This window comes from Nilaparvata lugens, chromosome 7 (genome assembly GCF_014356525.2).
Source record: "Nilaparvata lugens isolate BPH chromosome 7, ASM1435652v1, whole genome shotgun sequence".
NCBI classification, from domain to species: Eukaryota; Metazoa; Arthropoda; class Insecta; order Hemiptera; family Delphacidae; genus Nilaparvata; species Nilaparvata lugens.
This window is the reverse complement of record NC_052510.1, coordinates 48343748-48368371: the sequence shown is the minus strand read 5'-3', so window position 1 is coordinate 48368371 and position 24624 is coordinate 48343748. Positions and strand designations below refer to the sequence as shown.

At 33.8% G+C, this 24624-nt stretch overlaps 2 protein-coding genes across 2 annotated transcripts; both read left to right on the top strand.

The window, feature by feature from the left end:
* The first annotated feature begins 2563 nt into the window (after positions 1-2563).
* Positions 2564-4651, top strand: LOC111052982. Its single transcript, XM_022339811.2, has 2 exons — positions 2564-2666; positions 3513-4651. Exon 2 carries the CDS (start codon positions 3672-3674, stop codon positions 3948-3950), a length of 279 nt encoding a protein of 92 aa, XP_022195503.2. The 5' UTR covers positions 2564-2666; positions 3513-3671; the 3' UTR covers positions 3951-4651.
* Positions 4652-10921: 6270 nt separating this feature from the next.
* Positions 10922-23176, top strand: LOC111052974 (trypsin-1). The gene is given in 7 exon segments (XM_039433002.1): positions 10922-11225; positions 11739-11827; positions 13213-13389; positions 17259-17423; positions 19211-19404; positions 21921-21936; positions 21939-23176. Coding segments are annotated over 7 exon segments (1110 nt in total). The 5' UTR covers positions 10922-10968; the 3' UTR covers positions 22151-23176.
* The last annotated feature ends 1448 nt before the right edge of the window (positions 23177-24624 follow it).

The window sequence follows — 24624 nt, the reverse complement described above, 5'->3', positions numbered from 1 at the left end:
AGAAAAGTAAAAATCTGGTGTGGTACACTCACACAACTTTCCTTGCTCATATTTGAAACTACGATCAGACTTTTGTATATGTGTATATATAATATTGTTTTCAGAGTACTTTTTCCTTTGTGTAAATAAATTGTGAAATTCGATGATTTTTTTTAGTCGTCATTTTTTTAAAGTCAAAACAGCTGTTCTACAGATGAAATATCTCGACTATGATGTGTTCTTTTTATGAACTGCTCTACCTACCTACCTCATGCACAAGAATGCTATAAAGTCCATTTCTCAAGGATGGGGTAGACCCCCCATTAGTTTCCCAGAAAGGAGACTCATGCCAGTTAATAGACTGATAAATAACTATACAGGGTATGAATTTGAAAAAAATCGGTCAAGTCATTTTTGAGAAAATCGTGAAAAACATGGCTTTTTAGTAATTATCCGCCATTTTTCTCAAGAATATTACGGAGCTCCTGCAATTTTCCCAGAAATGAGACTCATGTCAGTCGATAGGGCTTATGAATCCATGGTATAAATTTGAAGAAAATCGTTAGATCCGTTTTCGAGAAAACTGTGAAAACATGGTTTTTAGCCCTTATCCGCCATTTTGAATCGAATTTTATTGAATTTCTTATTGTCGGATCCTCATGGTATAAGGAACTTGAGTTTAAAATTTCAAGTCAATCATTTAATTAGGAATGGAGTTATCGTGTTCACAGACATACACACATACAACATACAGACATACACACATACACACTTACACAGACCAACACCCAAAAATCATGTTTTTGGACTCAGGGGACCTTGAAACGTATAGAAAACTTGAAATTAGGGTACCTTAATTTTTTTTGGAAAGCAATACTTTCCTTACCTATTGGTGATAGGGCAAGGAAAGTAAAAATCAAGCCAGGTAAGAGTAAAAGCGAACCAAACCAATGGGAGCCAGATAAATTCAAATTCCAGATAGGTTCAGTGGAGAACAATAAAATATTGTAGGACTCTTGAAAGAATTCACAAATTCAACTTATTTATTAATTTTCAGGGTGACTCAGGGTGACTAAGCCTCATTATCAAACGAGAATAATTTAGGGGAATAACATAATGACGATTGACGGCAACATATTTGCAACTACGATCAGACTACTGTATATGTGTATATACAATTGTTTTCAGAGTACTTTTTCCTTTATGTGAATTGTAAAATTCGATGATTTTTCTGAAATTCGTCAGAACAGCTGTTCTACAGATGAAATATCTTGACTATGACTGTGTTCTTTTTATAAACTGCTCTACCTACCGTACCCACGGTATATGGAAGAAGAAAAAGTAAAAACCGTGTACCTACCTATCTCATGCACGAGAAGGAGGTTGTTACAAAGTCCATTTCTCAAGGATTGGGTGGACCCCCCATTAGTACCCCAGGGAAAAGACTCATGTCAGTTGACAGAGCTAATAATAATTACATACAGGGTATGGATTTGAAAAAAATCGTTAGAGCCGTTTTTTGAGAAAATCGTGAAAAACATGGTTTTTTAGTAACTGTCATTTTTCTCAAGAATATTACGGAGCTCCTACAATTTTCTCAAAAATGAGACTTATGTCAGTTGATAGGGCTTATGAATAGCTATCCATGGAAAAATTTGAAGAAAATCGTTAGAGCCGTTTTCGAGAAAACCGTGAAAAACATGGATTTTTAGTCATTATCCGCCATTTTTTCAAGAATATTACGGAGCTCCTGGAATTTTCCCAGAAATGAGACTCATGCCAGTTGATAGGGCTTAAGAATGGGCTATCCATGGTATAAATTTGAAGAAAATCGTTGAAGCCGTTTTCGAGAAAACCGTGAAAAACATGGTTTTTAAGTCATTATCCGCCATTTTTCTCAAGAATATTACGGAGCTCCTGAAATTTTCCCTGAAATGAGACTTATGCCAGTTGATAGGGCTTATGAATAGCTATCCATGATATGAATTTTAAGAAAATCGTTAGAGCAATTTTCGAGAAAAACATGGTTTTTTAGTAATTATCCGCCATTTTTCAGCCATCTTGAATTGAATTTTATTGAATTTTATTGTCGGGTCCTCATGGTATAAGGACCTTAAGTTTAAAATTTCAAGTCGATCGGTTAATTAGGAATGGAGTTATCGTGTTCACACACACACACACACAACACACACACACACATACACACACACACACACACAACACACACCACACACACACACCACACACACACACACAACACACACACACACACACACACACACACACACACAACACACACACACCACACACACACCACACACACACACACACACACACACACACACACACACACACACAACACACACACACACACAGACCAATACCTAAAAATCATGTTCTTGGACTCAGGGGACCTTGAAACGTATAGAAAACTTGAAATTGGGGTACCTTAATTTTTTTTGGAAAGCAATACTTTCCTTACCTATTAAGGCAAGGAAAGTAAAAATATGAAGGGATGAGAATACTGACAGAAATATTACTGTATTTGAAAAATATGTTATTTGTATCAGCTGCAAAAGTAGACTAGTTCATAAAAAAATTGGATTTACATAAACATGTAAACACACTAGACGGATATGTGACTACCAAAACTACATTTTTACAGCTTTATTTAAACACATCTTTAGGTAAATATATCTGATAATTCACCACTATTTGTTTTTTTTCAAGTATTCAAATAGAGATCAAACATTTTTAATAACTTTACTCATGTATTATAATAATAGTTTCTAATTAAGATAGGTTAGGAGGGAGTAAATTCACATTGCACAAGATTTGTGTAGAACTTTGTTTTCAGGGTAGGGTTGCACAGGCAGCAAATTTCCTCATATTTTTTCAGCAGGATGCAGAGTTAAAATAGGCTAAAAAATAAAATAGTAGATAGCTAGAGGCGCTGCAAATAACTGCCTTTTTCTATAATTTTTTATTAAATACATATTTTTGCTTGACGCAAAATTTTTTGCAAAAATATGCGGCAGTTCTCTGTCCGGGTCTCTTAAAAGATTTTAAATTGATAAATTTAGACTGAGTCGTCAATAATATTTGCAATTTTTTAATAAAATATTGATTTCTTCTACAGTACACAACAATAATTATTATACCTTATGGATTACACCCATCAAGTATAAAATCTTTCCTCTTAAAAAAGCATCATTTTTATTTCTAGTTTAGCACAAAATAAAAATGATTGATTAATATTCAAAAATCAATCAATGCTAAAATTACTAGTTGTACTACAACAAAAAATTTAGATAGTGACGAATCAAATATAGTAGATCGGATTTAGTAATTGCCAATTTTTTGCTTCAATTGTTTGAATAAGCAAGTAATTTTCAAAATTTGTCTTTTGCTTTTAAACCGTTCTCATTTGAGAAAAAATAAAGTAAATAATTCACTTTGTTCATAAAGACATACTTCAAACAATAAGTTACATTGCAGACGAGTATACACTAAAATGTTTCTCATTTCAACAGGCCCATGAACTTCAAAATTGTTTGTTACATTGGATTGTGTTGACATCAAATAGCACACAATTCGAACTACACCAAGTCAAATATCTGAGTTGGTAGAAGAGCGGTACAGTGGTAGAAGAACACCTGAGTTGGTAGAAGACCCTAGTTGATAGAATAAACATGCCGAAACATTCAAGAATGCATCAGGTGAGCAGTCGAGATGGAACCGGGGGACGGGGGGCAAAGTCCACTTCGACCGGAGATCTGCCACCGATTCAGGTGGTCATCCACGCCGATCCCCATCATTCTGCAAATGTTGTAGCAATAACGACCAACAAGACATGGACGAATTTTGCAGGCGGTGTTGTGGTACCGGTACCAATGCACCTGTTGCTACATCCCAAAACCAAGAGCAGATGCGTAGAAGATCCTCCTCCAGACCTGGAGACACTCAAATGAAAAACTACCCAGAGCTTGAAGACTTCTCAATGCAGACAGACGAGTGTCAGACTCATTTCCACAAGCATCTCTACAACGCTAGTTTGCTACAGAAGTACTGTGGGGGAAACATTTTCGGCCCACGAAATATGGACCAAGATGATGAAGCTGTATCCGCTGATGAAATTGTTGTTGAAGAGGCAACTGACGCCACACAAACCACGAGGATGATTTCCCCAAAGTGAAACTGGTTCGGCTGATGAGCGACGCTGAAACTCAGACCACTGAGTCGATTCTCAGCCAGCTGAAATCAAGTAACCCCAGTCATCACACGATGAAACACGTGAACACTTCCCTCACGATGATTCGATGTCAAAACCCGTTCCTGTATAACTTCAATGAGTCGGAGAGTATTGATGAACTCCTTCAGCCATATTGTCAATGCCAGTCAGCACCTACCTCGAGACATGCTTCCACCCCTCCCCCCAACACAGAAACACCAGTCTCTGTCGAACATTTATCAGTTGCCACCCGAAGAAAAGCCGAAACGCAAAGATAGTCAAACATTTATGGGCTGTTTTAAGCGTAAGAGAAGCAAAGATAGGACTAAACAAGCATGAATATGAATGATTGATAATGGTTGGATGAAAGAATAAACATATCTACATTTGAAAAAATATAAATTTTTATTGTTTATTGAAACTGAAATTCAGTATTGTAAAACAAATTACCAGAATAAAGCTGGATTCCCGCTTATCAGTGACAGTGAAAATATAATTCCCACGAGCTCTTATTGCACTATTCCCATTCAGCCCGATCGAGCGAGTATGATAATCCTATTACACTTATGAGAATTATATTTTCACTGTTACTGATATGCGGGAATCCAGCTTAATTATTATTCCAATAATGTAGATAACCGGTATGAAGTTTTCAAAACTGGAAATTATTTTCATATTTACCTAAAATAATGCGAGTGCGAGACCGATAATCTTTTATCTCCTCTCATAATGAGATGAGAGGATATTGTGTATCAGTAAATTACTGCTCTAGTGCTCAGTAAAATTATTTCAATAATTCTATTATAAAATGAATAAATTGTAAATTTGGCAAGTGGCTTCCTCTGTATCCTTCAAAGTTGTCCGTAGCTGAAAAATTCCTACTCTTTCTTCATTGTCTCTGGCGCTTTCACAGTTTGAATTTAATTCTTGAACTGGAGAGTTAAGACATACCGTATTCCACAAATTACTTTAAAATATGCACGATCATAGAAGCCTACGGTACCGTATTCTTTTTAAATTAATAAAGTAGTATTCCACTATTTCAGTTAAATTTACAATTTATTGGATTTTTTCAAATATTTTGTTTTACAATTAGACTACAGCTACCGGATCTTATACATTATCTGGCCTGGAAAAAAATTAGTTAGCCAATACTAAACTAATTAATTATTGATAACAATTATTGAATAATTACTTTAATTAGGTCATTTCGATGTGATGAGAATGTTTCTCATTCTATTAACCTTGGCTGAAACAGTCATTTCGTACAACAGAACTCATGAGAAACTTCCAAAATACTTTTATTCAATAAAATTAATATTTCCAGTTTATTCACTTTATGATTTAGGCCTACTATAGGAATCTTCATAGAGCAAAGATTCAATTTAATTTTATAGTACCGGTATTCTAACAACAGAATTTACATTCTTAACATTTACATTTTTTTGTAAAATGTTTCGGACAAAAAAATCTATTCCAATAAAATTTGTAGTCTATGGTTAAAGCCACTAAAAATGCTGATTGTTTTCCTAGGGCAAGGAAGTAAGTGACATTTGGGATTTCAATAGAGCGCCCGAATCATTTTACTGTAGCATTTGGCAAGATTGTTGCAATTCTGTTGCATCAGTGAGATGTGCCACTGGAGGGGGTTTGCCTCGTGCCTCCCATCCAAAACGAAAATTATTTGTACCGACTGGTTGTTGGGAAAATCGATCATTTGCTCGAGTAACCGCAATCTGCTTATGACCACAGCACGGGCAGTTGTTAGGCTACTGTCTCCTCTCACTTTAATTGCTGGAGCATGAAATACAGGCCAACACAATTGCTGGTAAGTACAATAGTTATTATATTGATTTTCAATTGTTATGCTAAAAAATCATTTCAATTTTTAAAATACCAATGATTGAATATTATTTTCTTACAGTATCTATTTCAAAGTTATTGTAGTTCATTTCCAAGTGATTTAGTTCAGATTTGAATACACATATTTGAGTTTTCTTATTATTTTAGGAGAATTCAATCACAATTCAATATTTTATGCTGAAAATATCATATATCAATCAATAGAATATTTCTTCTATTGTAGAATAATTTTTCTGTTAAATAAAATATATTATAATATGTAGGTACAGTATCAAAGCAAGTTGAAATTTTATCTATTCAGGAGTCAGTCAGAACAGCTTCTTTAAACCAAAACAATAAATTAAGGTAGGCTATGAATAAAATTTTTTTGAAAAAATATTCTTGATTATTTTTTATCTTTTAGTTACTGAAATCACTCTTACAAGGGACATCCATAGAATAATATTAATAAAACTGAGTTCTTTCTAGCACTTCTTGTCTATAAAAGTCCGCAAATTTGATTCGTTGACATAAATGTCCATGGTTTGCGTGATAATTGGAATTTCACAAGTCTTAGTTGATGATATAGGTCTTATTATATTGGTCTTGATTCGAATTCACGAATATTGGCTGATAGTGTCAGTTACAGTCAATCACTGTCATCAACTTATGCCATAACTTATGTGTTGTTGATACAGTAGTATTGATGCCCTACTTTGAACATAATTTATTGCACTTAAATTTTGTGGCATTGAATGAGGTTGATTTTATCGATGTTATCTTGAACTTTCAAATAATGGTTGTCTTCTGCTCTTCTCATTGAATATTTTCCCAATTCATTATTGAAAAGATGGCAATTCCTTTCCTTAAAAAAAGATAAAAGGATGGCATTTTGTAATGGAGGAAAATTCTTTATCTCCTTATGTCCAGGGAACATAAAAAAGGATACGGTAGTTTTCTATTATTTTGTTAAAACTACATGGATAATCTTCATCGGAGTTGAACATTACCAGAAAAAACGTTTGGTCTCGATCCCAGAACCTTTAATTTATTTATGAGTCGCACATTCTACGCAATATTTAAGCTACGGAATCACTTGGAGAGAGATCTGTTTGTTTGGACTTTTAAAGTTGAAACATGTTGAAAAACCGGTGAAAATACGTTGAAATTATAGCGTTAAATATTTTTAATTTTACACATTGGAAACACATTGTAGAAACCGTTGAAATTGTGACGTTGAAAAATTTATCCTCTTACTGTTATTCAACAAAAAAACAAAAAAAAAAACAAATTTCAACGTTGGAAAGACGATCTTGTGCTACCTGGGTACGGTATCTATCATGATGGGGGTAGAGAGAGTATGCTAAACTATAAACTTTAATGGAATAGGCCTAACTGACTGTGAATTGAGGATCAAGAAGGGAATAATAATATTTTGAGTGTTTGAGTATTTTAAAGAACTATAATAAGGTAGCAGGTAGGCCTATTTTAACACTTACTGAAAACATTTTCGGATTATTTTCGCTGTTTGACAGATTCCTTTATTGTTTGTCTCAAAAACATACAAAATAAACCACATCTAATTATAAATATATTCAGGAAACTCAGTTATTGATTATAATTGTTTTTTTCCTGTTAAGGAAATTTCTTTAAAATTATGAATCAAACAGTCATAAAGACTTTGATAGCATTTTGCTTTTTCAACCTAACCCATGGTATTATAGGCTAATAACCTGCACCCTAATGAAGTACGGTATTGTACGTTGTAATCACTTTATTTTGCTCTATTATGGTCTCTTCTTAAGTAGGTAGCTGATGACTTCAGGTATTTATTGCTCTTTGGTATTTTTTCTTCAAATATTTGAACTAATCCAAAGCTATTAGGAAACTATCACTTTATGATTCATTGACAAAAACTATCTTTCATAATTGGTTCAATGAACTATTATCTTATTGCTAAGCCTTTAGTCACCTCATTCTACAAACTTCCTCTTCTTTCTCCACACCAATTAATATTGCGATAACATTCTGGATTTCTTATTGTCTTTGGAGCTCAGTTTTGGAAGATGAGTTTGCTTAACCACTTCTTTCTTAGTCAATTAACAGAATTCCATTCTCTTAACTATTTGGACAATTTGTCTTCTAAACTAAACGGTAAAAAACCTGCCAACAAATTGTTTCATACAAAAACTATCTTATAAGTTTCTTGTATATTAGCCTATGATTCATGATTATATATTTTTTCTCAAGTAAATTGAAGTATAAATAGAAATTGAATCATTGAATATCAGCAAATAATTTTGAGATTATCAATCGTTCATTTCTAGCTCTTATAACTAAATTGAATTTGTAAGGTAAAATTTCTTCCATTTCACTTATTTTTTCACAAAGTGATCTGTCAATCTCTTCAGTTATGAATCATCAAACTTCCACCTCAATTCTTATGATATAATTTGCTGATAGACCACTTGCAATTCTTTATATCTAATATGAATTTTCCAAACAATCTCACTTGAATATTTCCTCAATTCAAAGAGTATGTATTATTGAATCCCTTAAACTTTACTCAAAAGAGGAGAGGGATTTTATCACACATATAACAATAATGATTATTCTCAATGAAGATATTTTATTGCAGTTTGATAAGGCAAATATATTGATATCATTCATATGGTAAATGATTGGGACCTGTGACTGTATAAATACTTTGTATTCAATTTTCTTTTTTTTAGACTTTCGCACTTCTTGCTGTTAACAATAAAAAAATACTAATATCAATAAATTGAACTATCATTATTATAGCAGTTACAATACCTATTCACCTTTTGAATATAAATGCTGTTCAGTAGGTAAACTTTCAAAAGTAGGTCTATCACCTGAAACTAATAGCTTGCTTGGCTCATGTTCCCTGACAGTGTCAGATAAGCCGTCTGACAACCAAGGCTGAACAAAGTGATAAAGCAGAAAAACTTTGTTTTCCAGAAACTAATATTTTTCTTTATTCAGTTACAGGTGGCGCCGATTACTAGAACAGGTTTCATGCAGGAGGCGAATCATTTGGAATTATGATATTTTATTTGATTATCCTTCTTTCTAGTGTGCATTTCCTGTTCGGATTTATAGATGAGACCGACCATAGAAGTGAGTTGAAAAACATCCTTTGTTTCCATTCCCCTAAAATCTTCAATCTCATATCAATTTTAAGTTATAAAATAATAAATAATGGTTCAAGAAAAAAACATTATCAGGTTTTGAACGCTCTATATGTTAAACTAGATTGATTACTACAATGAAATTGATCTTAATATTTTGTCTTTTTTAATATAGTCTCATCATATATTTTCAGAAAATTCGAGTTTTGATGCTCATGGTATCATTCTAGTAGTTGAGAGTTGAGTTTCATACTTCTATTGATGATAAATAGCTTATGCCATCCAACACAGGATCTTAAGTATTGTGTAAAACTATCAAATAAACAATGTAAATAAATTTAACTTAAAAATATTACATTCAATTTTATTGTAAACAATATTTAACATTTGTAATAGTTGTATTATGGAAAAATAAGAAAAGAATACTTATTAAATATGAAAATACAAATATTATTGTATTTAACTTAGTAGTATTATTCATTGTTAGAAAATAGAGTTCTAAATAAATCAATTTATCTTTTTCTTAGCAAAGCTTGTTAATTGTGCATTCATCTATTCCAAGTCCACTGCTATGAAATTAATGGTATAATGTAATATTGTTGTCATTGAACAGTGAGCAGACTCAGCTGCCTTAGATTTAGATAGCCTGTTGTGATTTATCAAAAATTCAATCGTACATCAATGAATGAACACTTCACTCATCTGGGCTACTTTTGTATAAATGAATGAAAAACAATATAAAATCATGTTACAAGGGTCTTGTTGTCAGGGTACTACAAGATTTTATATTGTTTTTATTAATCAATGAATGAATAACTAGACTGGAATTTGAAATATGCGCTTTATAATGTAGCTATCTCAAATAATTACCTACAGCGAAATAATAGCAATGTACTTGGACTTGAGAAGGTCATTGGATGTCCAGTATGCCTACAGTTCTCAGCTATGCAGTAGATACTGGAGAATAAACCCAAACTCAGACACTTGTCAGAGTTATTAACAGTCAAAATGCCAATAAAAATTGCGAGATGCTTAACTCAGCTTAGAATTCCCTCAGTCCTCGGTATTTTGATTAACTTCGAATGTAAGAAATATATTATTGATCACAACAAAATCTGCCATTCTTGCAGCTCAGGGAATGATACACTAGAACATTTTCTAATCCATTGCCCAGTGTATGAGGAAATAAGAAAGAAGTATATAAGTATATATGCAATTTTTTGTTCAATATAGTTAATGATGAGGATAAAAATTTAATTCTACTGTCGAACTTTTCAATGATTAAGATATTTAGTTTGTACTCCTACATTACTGAGTCACTGGAGAAAAGAGGGTATCCCTTAGTGTGCTATGATTGATGCTATGTGAAATGTGATATACCACTGATTGTTGGGGTTTATGTGAAATAGTTGGAATTTGTGCTGGATCGGTTAAAATGTGTGATAGAATATTGTATAAGGTTTATTTGTAATTTTTATAGAATAATTTTTGAAGTTTATTTGTAATTTTTATTGTTTTCTATGTTGTTATTGTAGCTCTGTTATAGTAGGATTTATTATGTTGGTCAGTAATCTTTACCATTATTTTTTTTATATTGTTTTTGTTTTTGCTTGTTAAAAATAGTGAAACTCTGTTTGTATAGGGAATGACCCTGATGAAAAATAAAACTTATTTGAATTTGAAAAATATTCTATTATCCATTGAAAGACTTGTTTGTTCTGCAGTCAACCATGGAAACCTTACAATCTTCACACGACTTCCACCATGCGAAGTACCACATCGCGTCACACTCCGGGAACCACTCACGATACGTCACCATTCACCAGCACTGAGGATAGTCTCAGCTCTCGGCCTTCGTCATCAACAGACCACCCTTTATCGTCATCATCATCGCAGGCAACCTCATCGTCTTCGGCTTCATCGACCGGGTCGGGAACTGCGGTCGCTTCTTCTTCTTCATCTTCGTTTTCAATCGCGACCACAACTGAAACCAGTGGTGAAGCATTCACGGCAGCCTACAGGTAAATAGGAATTCACATCAAACTCAAATCGAATCGAATTTTTTGAGGGAAATTTTATTTGACATCGAACTATCCTTATAAACAAATGTATTTGTTCCAATAGCATAAAATGATATCATGCCCATATAAACGAGTTGTATTTAAAAATATATCAATGATAATTGAAAAAATTGAACTTTGCTACCTCAATCAGTAACTTACGGTAGGGTACTTGAATATATTTGTGCCTAAATCCGGAGAAAATGGTTTTAAGTAGGCTACCGTAGGTATAGTGTAATATTATGTTGTCACTATTCTCCTGATCGTTTTACTGATGATATGGTAATATAGGCTAGTCCTACCGTATATTACGAATAAATTAATACTTGGGTTAATCACTAAAAATAATAATGAATCAATTAGTTCGCAATGTCTTGAAATGTATAACATGACCATATCTGAGTATCAATTATTTATTTTAATTTCATGTCCTTGTTTTCAATACAGTTTTACTAAACACATTTTTTTCTCCAGTCCAATAGGATATGAAGTGGAGTGTGGACTATCCAATTATTCCAGTTTCACTTCTGGCAAAATTGTTGGAGGAGTCGCCGCTGAAAGAGGTAAATTGAATTATTATTTAATGAGGTTTTAGTAAGAGGAAGTTATAAAACTGTAGAAAACTGATATGGAAAGTAGGAATATAAACGCTACCATTGTTTTTGAATATAAGCGCTGTTTTGTCCAATTTTCATTTTCGCGGTTTTCAGATTCTTTGGAAACTACCTACCAACTAAAAATAAAAATCTCTCATCAGTGGTGCAGCCTGTTGAATTTACTATATAGTTCTGTGTATATTGAATTTGATACTTAAAAGACAATATATTTTTGATTATTTTTTTCTTTAGAACTCATTTAAAATAACATTAGCCTATTATAAACAGATATCTATTGTATACTTTGATTTCGATAGTCGATGTCAGAGTCGATGATTTCTAGTAAATTCAAAATGAAAACTGTCAACAAAACCTCAAAACTCAAACAAAACGTGCAAATCTCTTAAAAATTGGCGATTTTTGTAAGTTTGTAAATTGTTATGGATTGTATTAGTATATGTTATTACTGTTTGAGCTATTAAGAAACATAATGGTAGGTTCATTTTTTTTATTACGGTAAATAGTGTCTGAATCTAGTCCATAAAATATGATAATATTATGGTTGGAGTTGAAGGCAGAGCAGTCAGAATTTTTGACACCAGCAAGTGGATGAAGTTCAAGTTAGCCAAAAATGATGAAAATTATTACTTAGCAATAAAGTACATAAATAATTATAATAGGTGCAAACGAAAGACAAAATGCAAATGATAAAGATGATCGACACTCTTCAACAGGGCTTGTAGATGGAAAAATATAGAACTATGTAAAAGTTGAGTGATGTTTATGTTTTTATCTTTTCAACCTACCGTACCACTTTTCCGTAAATTCACTTTTTCATACATTTGAATATTTTCTAAGGATCTAGTACCTAGCATTAGAAAGGATTTTAATCTTTGATCAAATTACTGAATATAATCTAAACATATGAGGCAACTTCAATTTTAAACTGAAGGTTAAATTTTCAACTGAGGTTAGGGAAGAAATTTATACATTTATTGCTGAATTTTTCATGAGTGTATTTTCATCATTGATGATAATAGAATATTAGCTCTACTAACCATTAATTTTATGCCTACATATAGCATTATGTGTGCGTATTTTGAATCAGAAAAAACTAAGTACAGTTACTGTACTCTTCTTCCAAAATAGTGGAAGGTACGGTGCCAAAAAATGCATGCGCAAAAGTTCATTTCTGTACCAGCAATAAAAACTGAGAGAAAGTGACTAGAAATCAAGTTGTCTAGGCTAACTTTCTTGTTGTGAAGTTTATTTCTTGTATTACATAACAATTTTCTAACAAGTACCTACACTACTTATCTTCTTGTTGTAATACATTCTCGTGCAATTTTCAGGTCAGTTTCCATGGCAGATATCACTGCAGGTGTTGACAGACACGTCGGCCAGACACATCTGTGGCGGGGCCATCGTCAGCTCGCATTGGATAGTGACGGCGGCGCACTGCGTCTACAAAGTGGGACCTGAGAAGCTGTCCGTAGTGGCCGGTGACTACAATCTCTACACTGTTGAAGGTCAGTCTACTTCAGTAGATTTACTACAACCTCCGACTTGGAGGGATAGACGGAGCAGAGAAATAGAGAACCAGTTCAGCCAATAGGAGTAATGAATAGAGTCGTACAAAGAAGCGCGTTTGCCAAGTTGACGATCAGGCTCAGTCGATGCAGTGCTTTTAGAGACGAAACTACATATGCGTATCATGAGGTGTTGAACACTTACTAAAGACTACAGAACGCTGTTCGCTCCAGCACGGCAACATCGCTGCCGCTGTATCCCTACTTTTCTCTGCTCCGCATATCCCTCTAAGACGGAAGTTCTCTTAATTCGACTGTACACTTAAGTTTACCTAATATCTAAACAGTCTAACGTACCGTACGTATGTTTATGATTATAATTATGATTTTGAAGGAACGGACTCAAGGATCCAAAGGTTCAAAGAACCCCACACGTCAACCGAAGCTTATTGTGCTCCAAAGTAGTATGTTAGTCAGGCAAACCAATACCTGTGTCCTTTACAAGAACCAGGAGTTCTTCCCTATGCTAACATCCCATTCATCACCTGGTTGCTTGTAGCAATCGAGTGTGATATTCTTGGCAGTCTCTTCAGACTGATTAGTCCTCGTGACCTACGTGAGTTCCATCTTTGAAGGTTCTTCCGCTGAGGTAGAGGCGGCCAAGTTGCCTCTAGGGCGCCCGGCCACCCCTGACTCAGCCACTTGACCCACATTTGTGCCTGGAGTTTCACCCATCTCTAGTCTCTTGGGTTTTTCTTTTTTTTTGCCCTCCGAAACTTTGCAGGGTCAAAAGCCTCACCTCTCCCAAGAAGTTTTGCCTGAATGGCCGCCCTTCTTTGAGCAGTGGTGAGTTTTGGCCTCTCCACCCACAAACTCGTGACCTACATGAGTTCCACTCTTGGCTTTTTGTAGGTCCTTCCGCTGAAGGAGTGGTCGCCAAATTGCCTCTAGGGCACCCGGTCACCCTCGACTGAGCCTCTTGACCCACATTTGTGCCTGGAGTTTCACCCATCTCTGGTCTCTTGGGTTTTTCTTTTTTCCCCTCCGAAACTGCCCTGATGGGGCAGTTCCCGTGGGTTTGAAGGCAAGGCAACTTCTGGAGTTGCCTTGGGGTCCCTTTTAGTCGCCTCCTACGACAAGCAGGGATACTGTGGGTGAATTATGGTTTTCAACACATTCTTGAGTACGATGCTCGACTCAAAGCTCCCCCAACCCACAGGGGGCAACAACTACCGTACGTAACTTATATGTAAAGAAAATCCATCCAAGTACTCTTTACTTATCAAACTACCAACCACTAAATTTAAATTCTATTGTGTATTCATCTAACTTCATGTACAGCTATCTAAAGTAGGTACTGTATGGTAGGTACCTATTCTACCAACTTCTGTGTGTGTATTTTTAGCATTATGTTTCACAAGTTATTATGTAGCCTAGTTTATGCTTGAACAATCATCTAAGAATTGATGTCAACCACTACCTAAAATCAATAGGTTAAGGTACAATAGTGAAAATAATGTCACTTGTTAATGTGTTTGCTCAATGTAAACATTTTTGCTTTACAGATTATTATTTTAGCTTCTAAAAAGATTGCTAGCTATAATCTGTGCAAACCTCAGACTGCAGCATTGCTGTTATGGAGTACAGTGCTGCCACAATTCATATAATCCAAACAACCTATAATCTAATTGTGTAAGAGAAAGAGCGAAAAAGAAAGTGTACGGTAGGCCTTTTTGATATAATTAGTATAAAAACGGCAACAGTGGCCTACTAGTGTTATATTGGAATAGAATTGGTTATAAAACCCCGTGCTGCAAACATAGGTTTGCACGGTCTATATTAGCTTATCAACTACTCATTAACGTGGATAGAAAGATTATAATATAATGGTGATGGGTTTATTTAGAAATATTATATAATGGTAAATGTATTTTTAAATTGCAGTAGACCTACTACCTTATCAGCCGTACTAACTAGCATAACAACCTGTTATTGTTAAATACAGTTCCAACAATTAGTTATAATTACATACAGATACAAGATAAGAAAATATGTCCAGTATTTTAAACATTATCGGATCTGTTTAAAATCAGTTTCTTTACTTTATTCAGATAAGGATAGGATATTTGAAAAATTTTATGTTATCCGAGAAGCTGATTTCAAAAGCCAAGTCAGGATTAGTATTCCATATTTTATTGGTTGAACAAATTCACTCTTGTCATTCTAAGGTATTCTCATTCTAAGGTATGGTAGATATAGCTGAGAATAAAGGATTGAGTTCCAAATAAATTTTCTAGAAGATGAAACAGGAGTTTTCTTATAGATTGTAGGTTTTTAAGAACTTCTTAGATTTTCTGTTGGAAACATCTCCATACCAAATTAAAACGAAAAAAATAATTTATGAAAAATCAGATTATAACTTTGTGATTCAAGTTGTATTATTCAGTGGAACTCTACTAGGGGTTATCCGTAAAAAAATTCGGATTGTTTGAAGGATCAGTGATATTTAAACTTACGAAGCTACAATAATATTTGTTATTCAATATAAGTATAGTTATAGTATCTCGATAATGTATCAAAAGTATAGATAATGTCAAAAGTAAGTCTTTTGTGATTTTAGTCTTTAAAAGTAAGTTTAGTCTTTTGATATCAAAAGTAAAAGATAATGTATCAAAAGTATCCCGATAATGTGTAGTGGAAATTATATTTTATTTGAAATAGAATTGAAAAGAACGCATGAATTCAGATTTCTCATTTCTTAAACTGTAGGCTATAATTATTAAAAACTGGCTCCAGACACTATCAATAGAATAGTAGTCAATTAGGTACTAAAAACTCTTCAAGCTGTGATCATTGAATCAATAAATAAATAAATAAATAAATTATTTATAGACTTGAAGTACCCAGGAGTTCATTAAGACTTCATCTATCTTTACCAACATAATATATCTTTTCAACGACTATTCAGTTCAATTTTGTCTCCCTATAGGCTACGGCATGCGTTTTGTTGCAGAGATAATGAATTTCAAGTTAATTATTTTTAGAATCATGAACTACCATTGATCCACCACCATTGCAAGTGTTGTTGATTGACATAATTATGCATTCTGACATTTTGTCAATTATTTATCCTACGGTGTTCATGATGTCCCTGCATAATGAATCCATAATTCATTCATTCCAAGTACTTCTTGTAGGAGATTTTCAGTTGTGTTCGAATTAATTCAGTTGTTCTCGAAAATATTCAATGAAAATAGGTTATCTCTTTATTTCAATGTTGCATTATTTTCTATCTGCCTGAATGACTCTCAGTGACTACCAATCCACTTATTATTAAATATCTTGTTTTTTTTCTCATTTTCATCTGTTTATTCCCGTATTCTCCATAATTTTACTCCCAACCCTTTTCATATAAATTTTTTGTAGAATTCCATTTATTAGCAAATTTGTCTATTATCTTATTTAATATATCGCAATTTAGCTTTTAAAAAACCTTCCAGCTTTTACCAAACAGGACCCAATGGTGTCTGAGGACTGAGTTCTAAAATATATTTATTGATTGAATATTATTTGTCGCTTATGATGAACTATGAGTGATCTATATTTCAAGGTTTAGATTCTGTTTGGCTTATGATTGAACTATGTGATCGATTCTTCAGTTCAAGAATCCTTGTACAATTCTGATGTCAACTTATGTAAAAAAACTTAAATTCTTGGATAAATGCTTATACTTGTTCAAAATATCATGTTATACGGGTACAATGAATGTTTGTAATGATATTAATATCAAATAAAAAAGACTAAGAAATTGTCAAAAAAACCACAGATTTAGTGATATTAATATAATTATATTTTTTGTTGTTGTGCAGGACATGAACAGCGAAGAAGAGTTGTAAAAATTATAAAACATAACTATGTGAGGCAGAACTTCTCAAACGACATTGCTCTACTGCAGGTCTGGCCCAAGTTGCGCCTTGATGGATTCTGGACAGCTCCGATTTGCATTCCAATGTCTTCGCTAAAATTCGATTCAGGTAAAAACATATCTGGAAATATTCCAGTATTTATCCAGTTTTAAATTTATTGTACGGTTTTTGTTAGTGGAGAGACCCAAAAGCTGTTTGGTTTAAAGGTGTTACAAGGCGAGGGTCAGCTCGCCCTGTAACCAAAAGTATCCCTATAATGTGCAGTGGAAATTATATTTTATTTGAAATAGAATTGAAAATAACGCATGAATTCAGATTTCTCATTTCTTAAACTGTAGGCTATAATATTAACAACTGGCTCTTGTCTATTATTTTTATCCTCAAATGAACTGAGTATGGTCCAATGAGTTTCAGTCCTATGAGTATGCAACAATTAATTTGGAAAAATTGGAAATACAGTCGAACCTATCTATAACGAACCTCCATTTAACGAAATCCTCTACATAACGAATTTTTACCTGGTCCCATGACATTTTAGAGTTTTGGCTGCTTATTCACCTCTATTTAACGAATTTCGGACCTCTCAACAACAAAGTTTCCTCTTGACTTCAACATACAATATGTAGTGAGTATAGGAAGCAGACGGTCATTTTCAAGGAATTGTTTAGCTTCAGCAGAAAGGTCAATAGACTAAAAATAATGGCAATTGAGGTAGGAAGAAGATAGGGTGGTAGACAGTCAATAGAGGTTGAAACACATGTCGTGTTTCACACATGAAACACATGAATGAAAGTTACTGGAAATAGAATTCCAAGACCTTGTCATTTGTAGACCAGGTAGGTAAACGACTGGACTTCCCCATTCTTGCTTTTGTCACACATTTTAATCCTTTGAACAGACTATGATGATGAAGGCTGAGACGAACCTGTGGAGAAGAATCCGTCAGATCAAGAAATTCTTGAAGCTTGCAAAATTATCAGGCAAGGATTAAAACTCGAAAATAATGTACCAGACATGTTCGACTGTTTGAATAGATGTGAGTCGTTTATTGAACATTATCTTTCATTCAAATGCAAAATTCAACTGAAAATTACTCTCTTTTTCAAATAAAACATTAAAAAATGGGAAAGTTGAGTTATTATAGTATTTATTGCCAAAATTAACGTATTTTGTGTTCAACCGCCATGATACATGAGATCGTGGCAGTTTTCTTGACAGAACAACCTCTCAATAACGAATACCTCTCTGCAGCGAATTTTTTCTCGGGATAATCGACTTCGTTATAAAGAGGTTCGACTGTACATGTCGGTAAAGTCATCAAATGAACTTGATGTGGACGTTTGAACGATGAACGTTCCATAATTCAAGACTCACTTGAGGGATTTGCTACTGGAAAGGTGTCTGTATTCTGTGAGAGTTTCTTAGTCTGAGTCTAAAGCTTACTGTGATATATTGCTAATGGTGTTAGATGTCTTAGTGTCTGCTATTAGATATTGTATTATTTCACTTTTACTAATTGTGTTGTCAGTCTTTGTATAGGCTGTTGTAGAAAATGGCGTTGTTTGTAACATTTTTATGTTTCTTGACAATAAAAGATTGATTGATTGATTGATTGACAATTCCATTTCTGTCTTAACCAGGCTATGTTATCTCTCATTGGAGACACCTTAGATTACCTTATTTTTAATTATTCCACGTAACTTTTTTACTTCTTATTCAAGTATTTTTGATAATCTAATTTCCATTCAAATTAATTATTCTAGTGGTTCGTGCCAACTGCTATATCATATTATACCAAGTCTCAGGCACATCCTGGTGACAGCAAAAAGAGGTCAATGGACATTCTTGATCATTTCGATTTTATTTGATGTTTCTCAATTGTGATTGTATTGCAGGATCAGCTACTGTGACTGGTTGGGGACGGCTGTCGGAAAATGGAGGACTGGCCCATATCCTTCAGCAAGTGACTCTGCCAATCATACCCAAGAAGAGATGCAATGAGCTGTACGAGAGTGCTGGCTATGGAGATTATCTCAACAAATGCCAGATGTGCTGTGGTCTGGAGGATGGAGGTGCCGATTCCTGTCAGGTACGAATTGAATTCAAATTATAAAAAATAGAATAACTTTCCCCATACAATTTTTTAAAAATTCATTCTCGAACAAAAATTAAATTTGCACCAAATCATGTTTTAACATTCCTAAATTTATTCTTGAATAAAATCAAAATTTGTAACAAATTTGAATAAAAAATAGCGAAAATGTACCTAAAGAGAAGATTCTAAACCGAGTAGCTTCAAAGGGTATTTCCTATTTTTTCTGACTTGAAATTACTTTCCCTATACATTTTTTTAAAATTCATTCTCGAACAAAAACAAAATTTGAATCAAATCATGATTTAACATTCTTTGAAATAACATAACTTTGAAATTTATTCTAGAATAAGATCAAAATTTTTCTGACTTCAAATTACTTTCCCATACATTTTTTTTAAATTCATTCTCGAACAAAAACAAAATTTGAATCAAAATAGGGTATTCCTATTTTTTCTTACTTTAAATGCATACTGTATTTTTATCCTCTCTTAATTTTATTTGAAATTATGACATCAAATTGTATTTGTGATAAGATTAACAATTCCCCATTTTTCACTCAAATTCTTCCTCTTTGACCCTGTTTGAATACGAAACATTTTTGTTCAGGTAGGGGGAAGATTACAATGTAAACTAGAGCTTCACATGCTCAGACGGATATCATCGCTCTTATATTTTGACAAGTTCAAGCTCTAGAAACCACTGTTCCAAACGTCATAAAAATGTATGCTATGGTCAATTCTTACAGTTATTTTTATTAATCTCATTTTACGCTGATTGAACGCGTTTCTCACTTCAACTAATAAATCTTCCAGTAAAGCTATAAGGCTACTAAACAGTTAACTTAGTAAAGCTAACTGTTTGGAATGATAGCCTACTGATTATTTCATGAATGATCCAATTGCTCCATTAACAAATTATTCGAAGTCACATTATAACAGGTTCAGGTTGACTATACATTATAACACTTTTGAGATTTTTGAGAGCTGAGCCAACAATTAATTAGTTAATATCATGATAATTTTAACTGTTAAGTGAATTCTTGTAAAAATAAAGTTCACTGATATTTATATTTGAATTTACATGATGTTTCGTATATGGTACCATGTCAAGCAGCCTCTGAGGTTCACTTAAGGAAGCTTATTATTCAATAAACGTTTTTTCTATTCTATTCTATTATTCTATCATAAAAACTTCAGTCAATTATAAATTTAAAAATCTGGTGTGGCGCACTCACACAACTTTCCTTGCTCATTGAACTGTAAGCCCCATTCTTAAAGGAGAATAATTTAGGGGAGTAACATAATGACGATTGGCAGCAACATATTTGACACTACGTTCAGACTACTGTATATATAATATTGTTTTCAGAGTACTTTTTCCTTTGTGTAAATTTTGAAATTCGATGATATTTTTTAAAAGTCTTCAAAACAGCTGTTCTACAGATGAAATATCTCGACTATGTGTTCTTTTTATGAACTGCTCTACCTAACCAAAGTTAGTAGACAGACTGTCTGTCTACTAACGTTGCTACCTACCTACCTCATGCACGAGAAGGAGGTTACAAAGTCCATTTCTCAAGGATGGGGTGGACCCCCCATTAGTTTCCCAGAAAGGAGACTCATGCCAGTTAATAGAGCTGATAAATAACTATACAGGGTATGAATTTGAAAAAAATCGGTCTAGTCATTTTTGAGAAAATCGTGGAAAACATGGCTCTTTAGTAATTATCCGCCATTTTTCTCAAGAATATTACGGAGCTCCTGCAATTTTCCCAGAAATGAGACTCATGTCAGTCGATAGGGCTTATGAATATCTAGCTATGAATAATAGCTATCCATGGTATGAATTTGAAGAAAATCGTTAGAGCCGTTTTCGAGAAAACCGTGAAAACATGGTTTTTTAGTGATTATCCGCCATTTTTCTCAAGAATATTACGGAGCTCCTGCAATTTTCTCAGAAATGAGACTTATGTCAGTTGATATGACTTATAAATAGCTATCCATGGTATAAATTTGAAGAAAATCGTTAGATCTGTTTTCGAGAAAACTGTGAAAAACATGGTTTTTCAGTAATTATCCGCCATTTTTTCCGCCATCTTGAATTGAATTTTATTCAATTTCTTATTGTCGGATCCTCATGAAATAAGGACCTTAAGTTTAAAATTTCAAGTCAATCGGTTAATTAGGAATGAAGTTATCGTGTTCACAGACATACACACATACACACACACACAGATCAACACCCAAAAATCATGTTTTTGGACTCAGGGGACCTTGAAACGTATAGAAAACTTGAAATTAGGGTACCTTAATTTTTTTTGGAAAGCAATACTTTCCTTACCTATTGGTGATAGGGCAAGGAAAGTAAAAATCAAGCCAGGTAAGAGTAAAAGCGAACCAACCAATGGGAGCCAGATAAATTCAAATTCCAGATAGGTTCAGTGGAGAACAATAAAATATTGTAGGACTCTTGAAAGAATTCACAAATTCAACTTATTTATTAATTTTCAGGGCGACTCAGGCGGCCCCTGATCTGCGGCATGGACGATGGCCGGTACTACCTGTGTGGCGTAGTGAGCTGGGGCGTCGGATGCGCCAGACCCAACTACCCGGGCGTCTACACACTGGTGCCCTGCTTCACAGACTGGATCATCAGTGTCATCTACAAACACACCATTCCCCACCACTCCCCCTCCTTGTTCAGTCGACACGGCAAGCTCATCACAGATGACATCACCTAATGCTGCTCGCCCTCGCCGGTGTATGTATTCGTGTACAAAGCTTTAATTAGGCGTATTTTGTGTTTGAGAAATTCGGAGCACCGTTTCCCAGCAAACTTACATCTAGATCCAGATGAGTTCAATATCTTGCGACGTAAGTTTTAGTTTCCATGAAATCCGACTAACATCTCCCAGGCATAGATGAATGAGTAACCTGAGAAGTGTTTAGATTGCAAAGTAATTTTATTTTGCATGAAATACGGCTATCATTCTCCAACTAACTTACAGAGTGGCCCAACAGTGACTACAGTATACGTTAAACCGTGTTAAAGTCGATCAGTACGTATAAAGGTGATCACAGTTGACATTTCCAAATCAACCGTCATTTACAGTTACAATGAACACTGTATAAATTGAGAAAAATGATGGATATAATTGTCTGTTATTGAGTTCTTACAATTAGTTTCCCTGTGAATGCTTGAAAAAAGTTTTTTTTTGAACATTCAAACATCTGACTTAATAACTGGTAACTTATTAAGCTTAATAATATGTAGTGTTGTCTTTTGGGCCGTTCTGTATAAATAATAAAAAATAATTTTATCATAGATATGAGTATATAGAGGGTTGGTGGGAATAATGTAAACATCTGTTACAACAATAATTTAACAGTGGGTTTCATTGGGTTTACATTCGATTAAAAAAACTACTTTTCTTTCGCTTCATAATTTTCGTTTGATATCTTGGAACCGCCATTTTGAATCCAACTTGAATTTCTTAGATGGGAATGTGTTCATATGATACATGATTTCAAGAGAGAATGAATGGCGAAAACCACACATCGATATCTCATATCGTTTTAAAGTTATTCACTCTTAAAGGTACCAATAAATCATACAAAAATTAAATGAGTAGTCTACAAAGAAATTGTAAAAAATTCAATATATCAAATTTCACAGTGCAATATTAACATCTAATCACATGTTTTACATTTGAGCAGAAAAGTTTGATTTTACTTTCCTTGTCCTATTACCATAGGTAAGGAAAGTATTGCTTTCCAAAAAAAATTAAGGTACCCAAATTTCTATTATTTCTATACGTTTCAAGGTCGTTTCAATGTGTGTGTGTGTGTGTGTGTGTGTGTGTGTGTGTGTGTGTGGTGTGTGTGTGTGTGTGTGTGTGTGTGTACACGATATCTCATCTCCCAAATAACGGAATGCCTTGAAATTTGGAACTTAAGGTCCTTACACTATAAGGATCCGACACGAACAATTTTGATCAAATGCAATTCAAGATGGCGGCTGAAATGGAGAAAATGTTGTCAAAAACGGGGGTTTTCTCGAAAACGGCTCCAACTATTTTGATTTAATTTATACATAGAAAATTCATTGATAAGCTCTATCAACTGCCACAAGTCTCATATCTGTAAAAATTTCAGGAGCACTGCACCATCTATGCAAAGTTTGTTTTTAAATTCCCAATTATCAGGCTTCAGATACAATTTAAAAAAAAATTTCAAGTGGAAAAGATTATGCATAAAAATCTCTACAATTAATGTTTAGTAACATTTTCACCTAAAATTGAAAATAAGCTCGAAATTCGAGAAAATAAGATTATTCAATAATTGCAAACTGTTGGCAACTGTTGAATCTATTAAATCATTCACTATGAAGAGATAGCAGACTTCGTGTGTCTGCAACGCTATTGTCCTGTCACCAGCTGACTCAGATCTTAGAATAGTAAACTTGATATGCGCGTGAACACTAGCGTCAGTTGATCAATTTTGATAACGGCAAGGAAAGTTGTGTGAGTGCGCCACACCAGATTTTTTCAGATTTTAGTGCACCTTTATTTAAGTTTTGTATGGTTTTTTATATCTTCACTAATTATGAATAACTTTGAAACGGTTTGAGATATCGATGTGCGGTTTTATTTTCTCTTGAAATTCATTTTCGAAACCATGTATCATGCGACCACCTTCGTATTTAAAAGAAGTTGGATTGAAATCGCGGTTCCAAGATGACGAACAAAAATTTAGAAGAGACATATAAGTAGTTTTTTTATTCGAATTCCTAATTAAACCTACTGTCAAATTATCCTTGTAAAATGAATAATAAGCTGTTTTCATATTTTTCACCAACTCTGTATAGCATTCAAGATGAGTTTAACAAACATTTATGTAGATGAGTGAGGAGCACCCCGACCAAGTGTTTTTGTTAGGGCCTTTTTTCGTTTCCATGCTATTTGCATAATTAAATGAATTAATCCGGTTTATATTCTTGAGTGCATGAACCTCCGATATCTATCTTGATATAAATGTGTAGTGGATTCTTGGACTTTTTTCGGCAGGACTTGAGTGTTTGTATATTTTTCATTTGCAGCTGTTTGCTGGCTTAATTTTTCAAATCGTGTGGACTGTCAATATCATCGAACCAATATTTATTTATTAGAAGTTTCCAACAGAACTTATGTGCTATAATGTTTTTATTTGTTGTTGT

Coding starts and splice junctions, on each gene's coding strand:
- LOC111052982 (XM_022339811.2), top strand. CDS start 3,672: ATGCCGAAACATTCAAGAATGCATCAGGTGAGCAGTCGAGATGGAACC.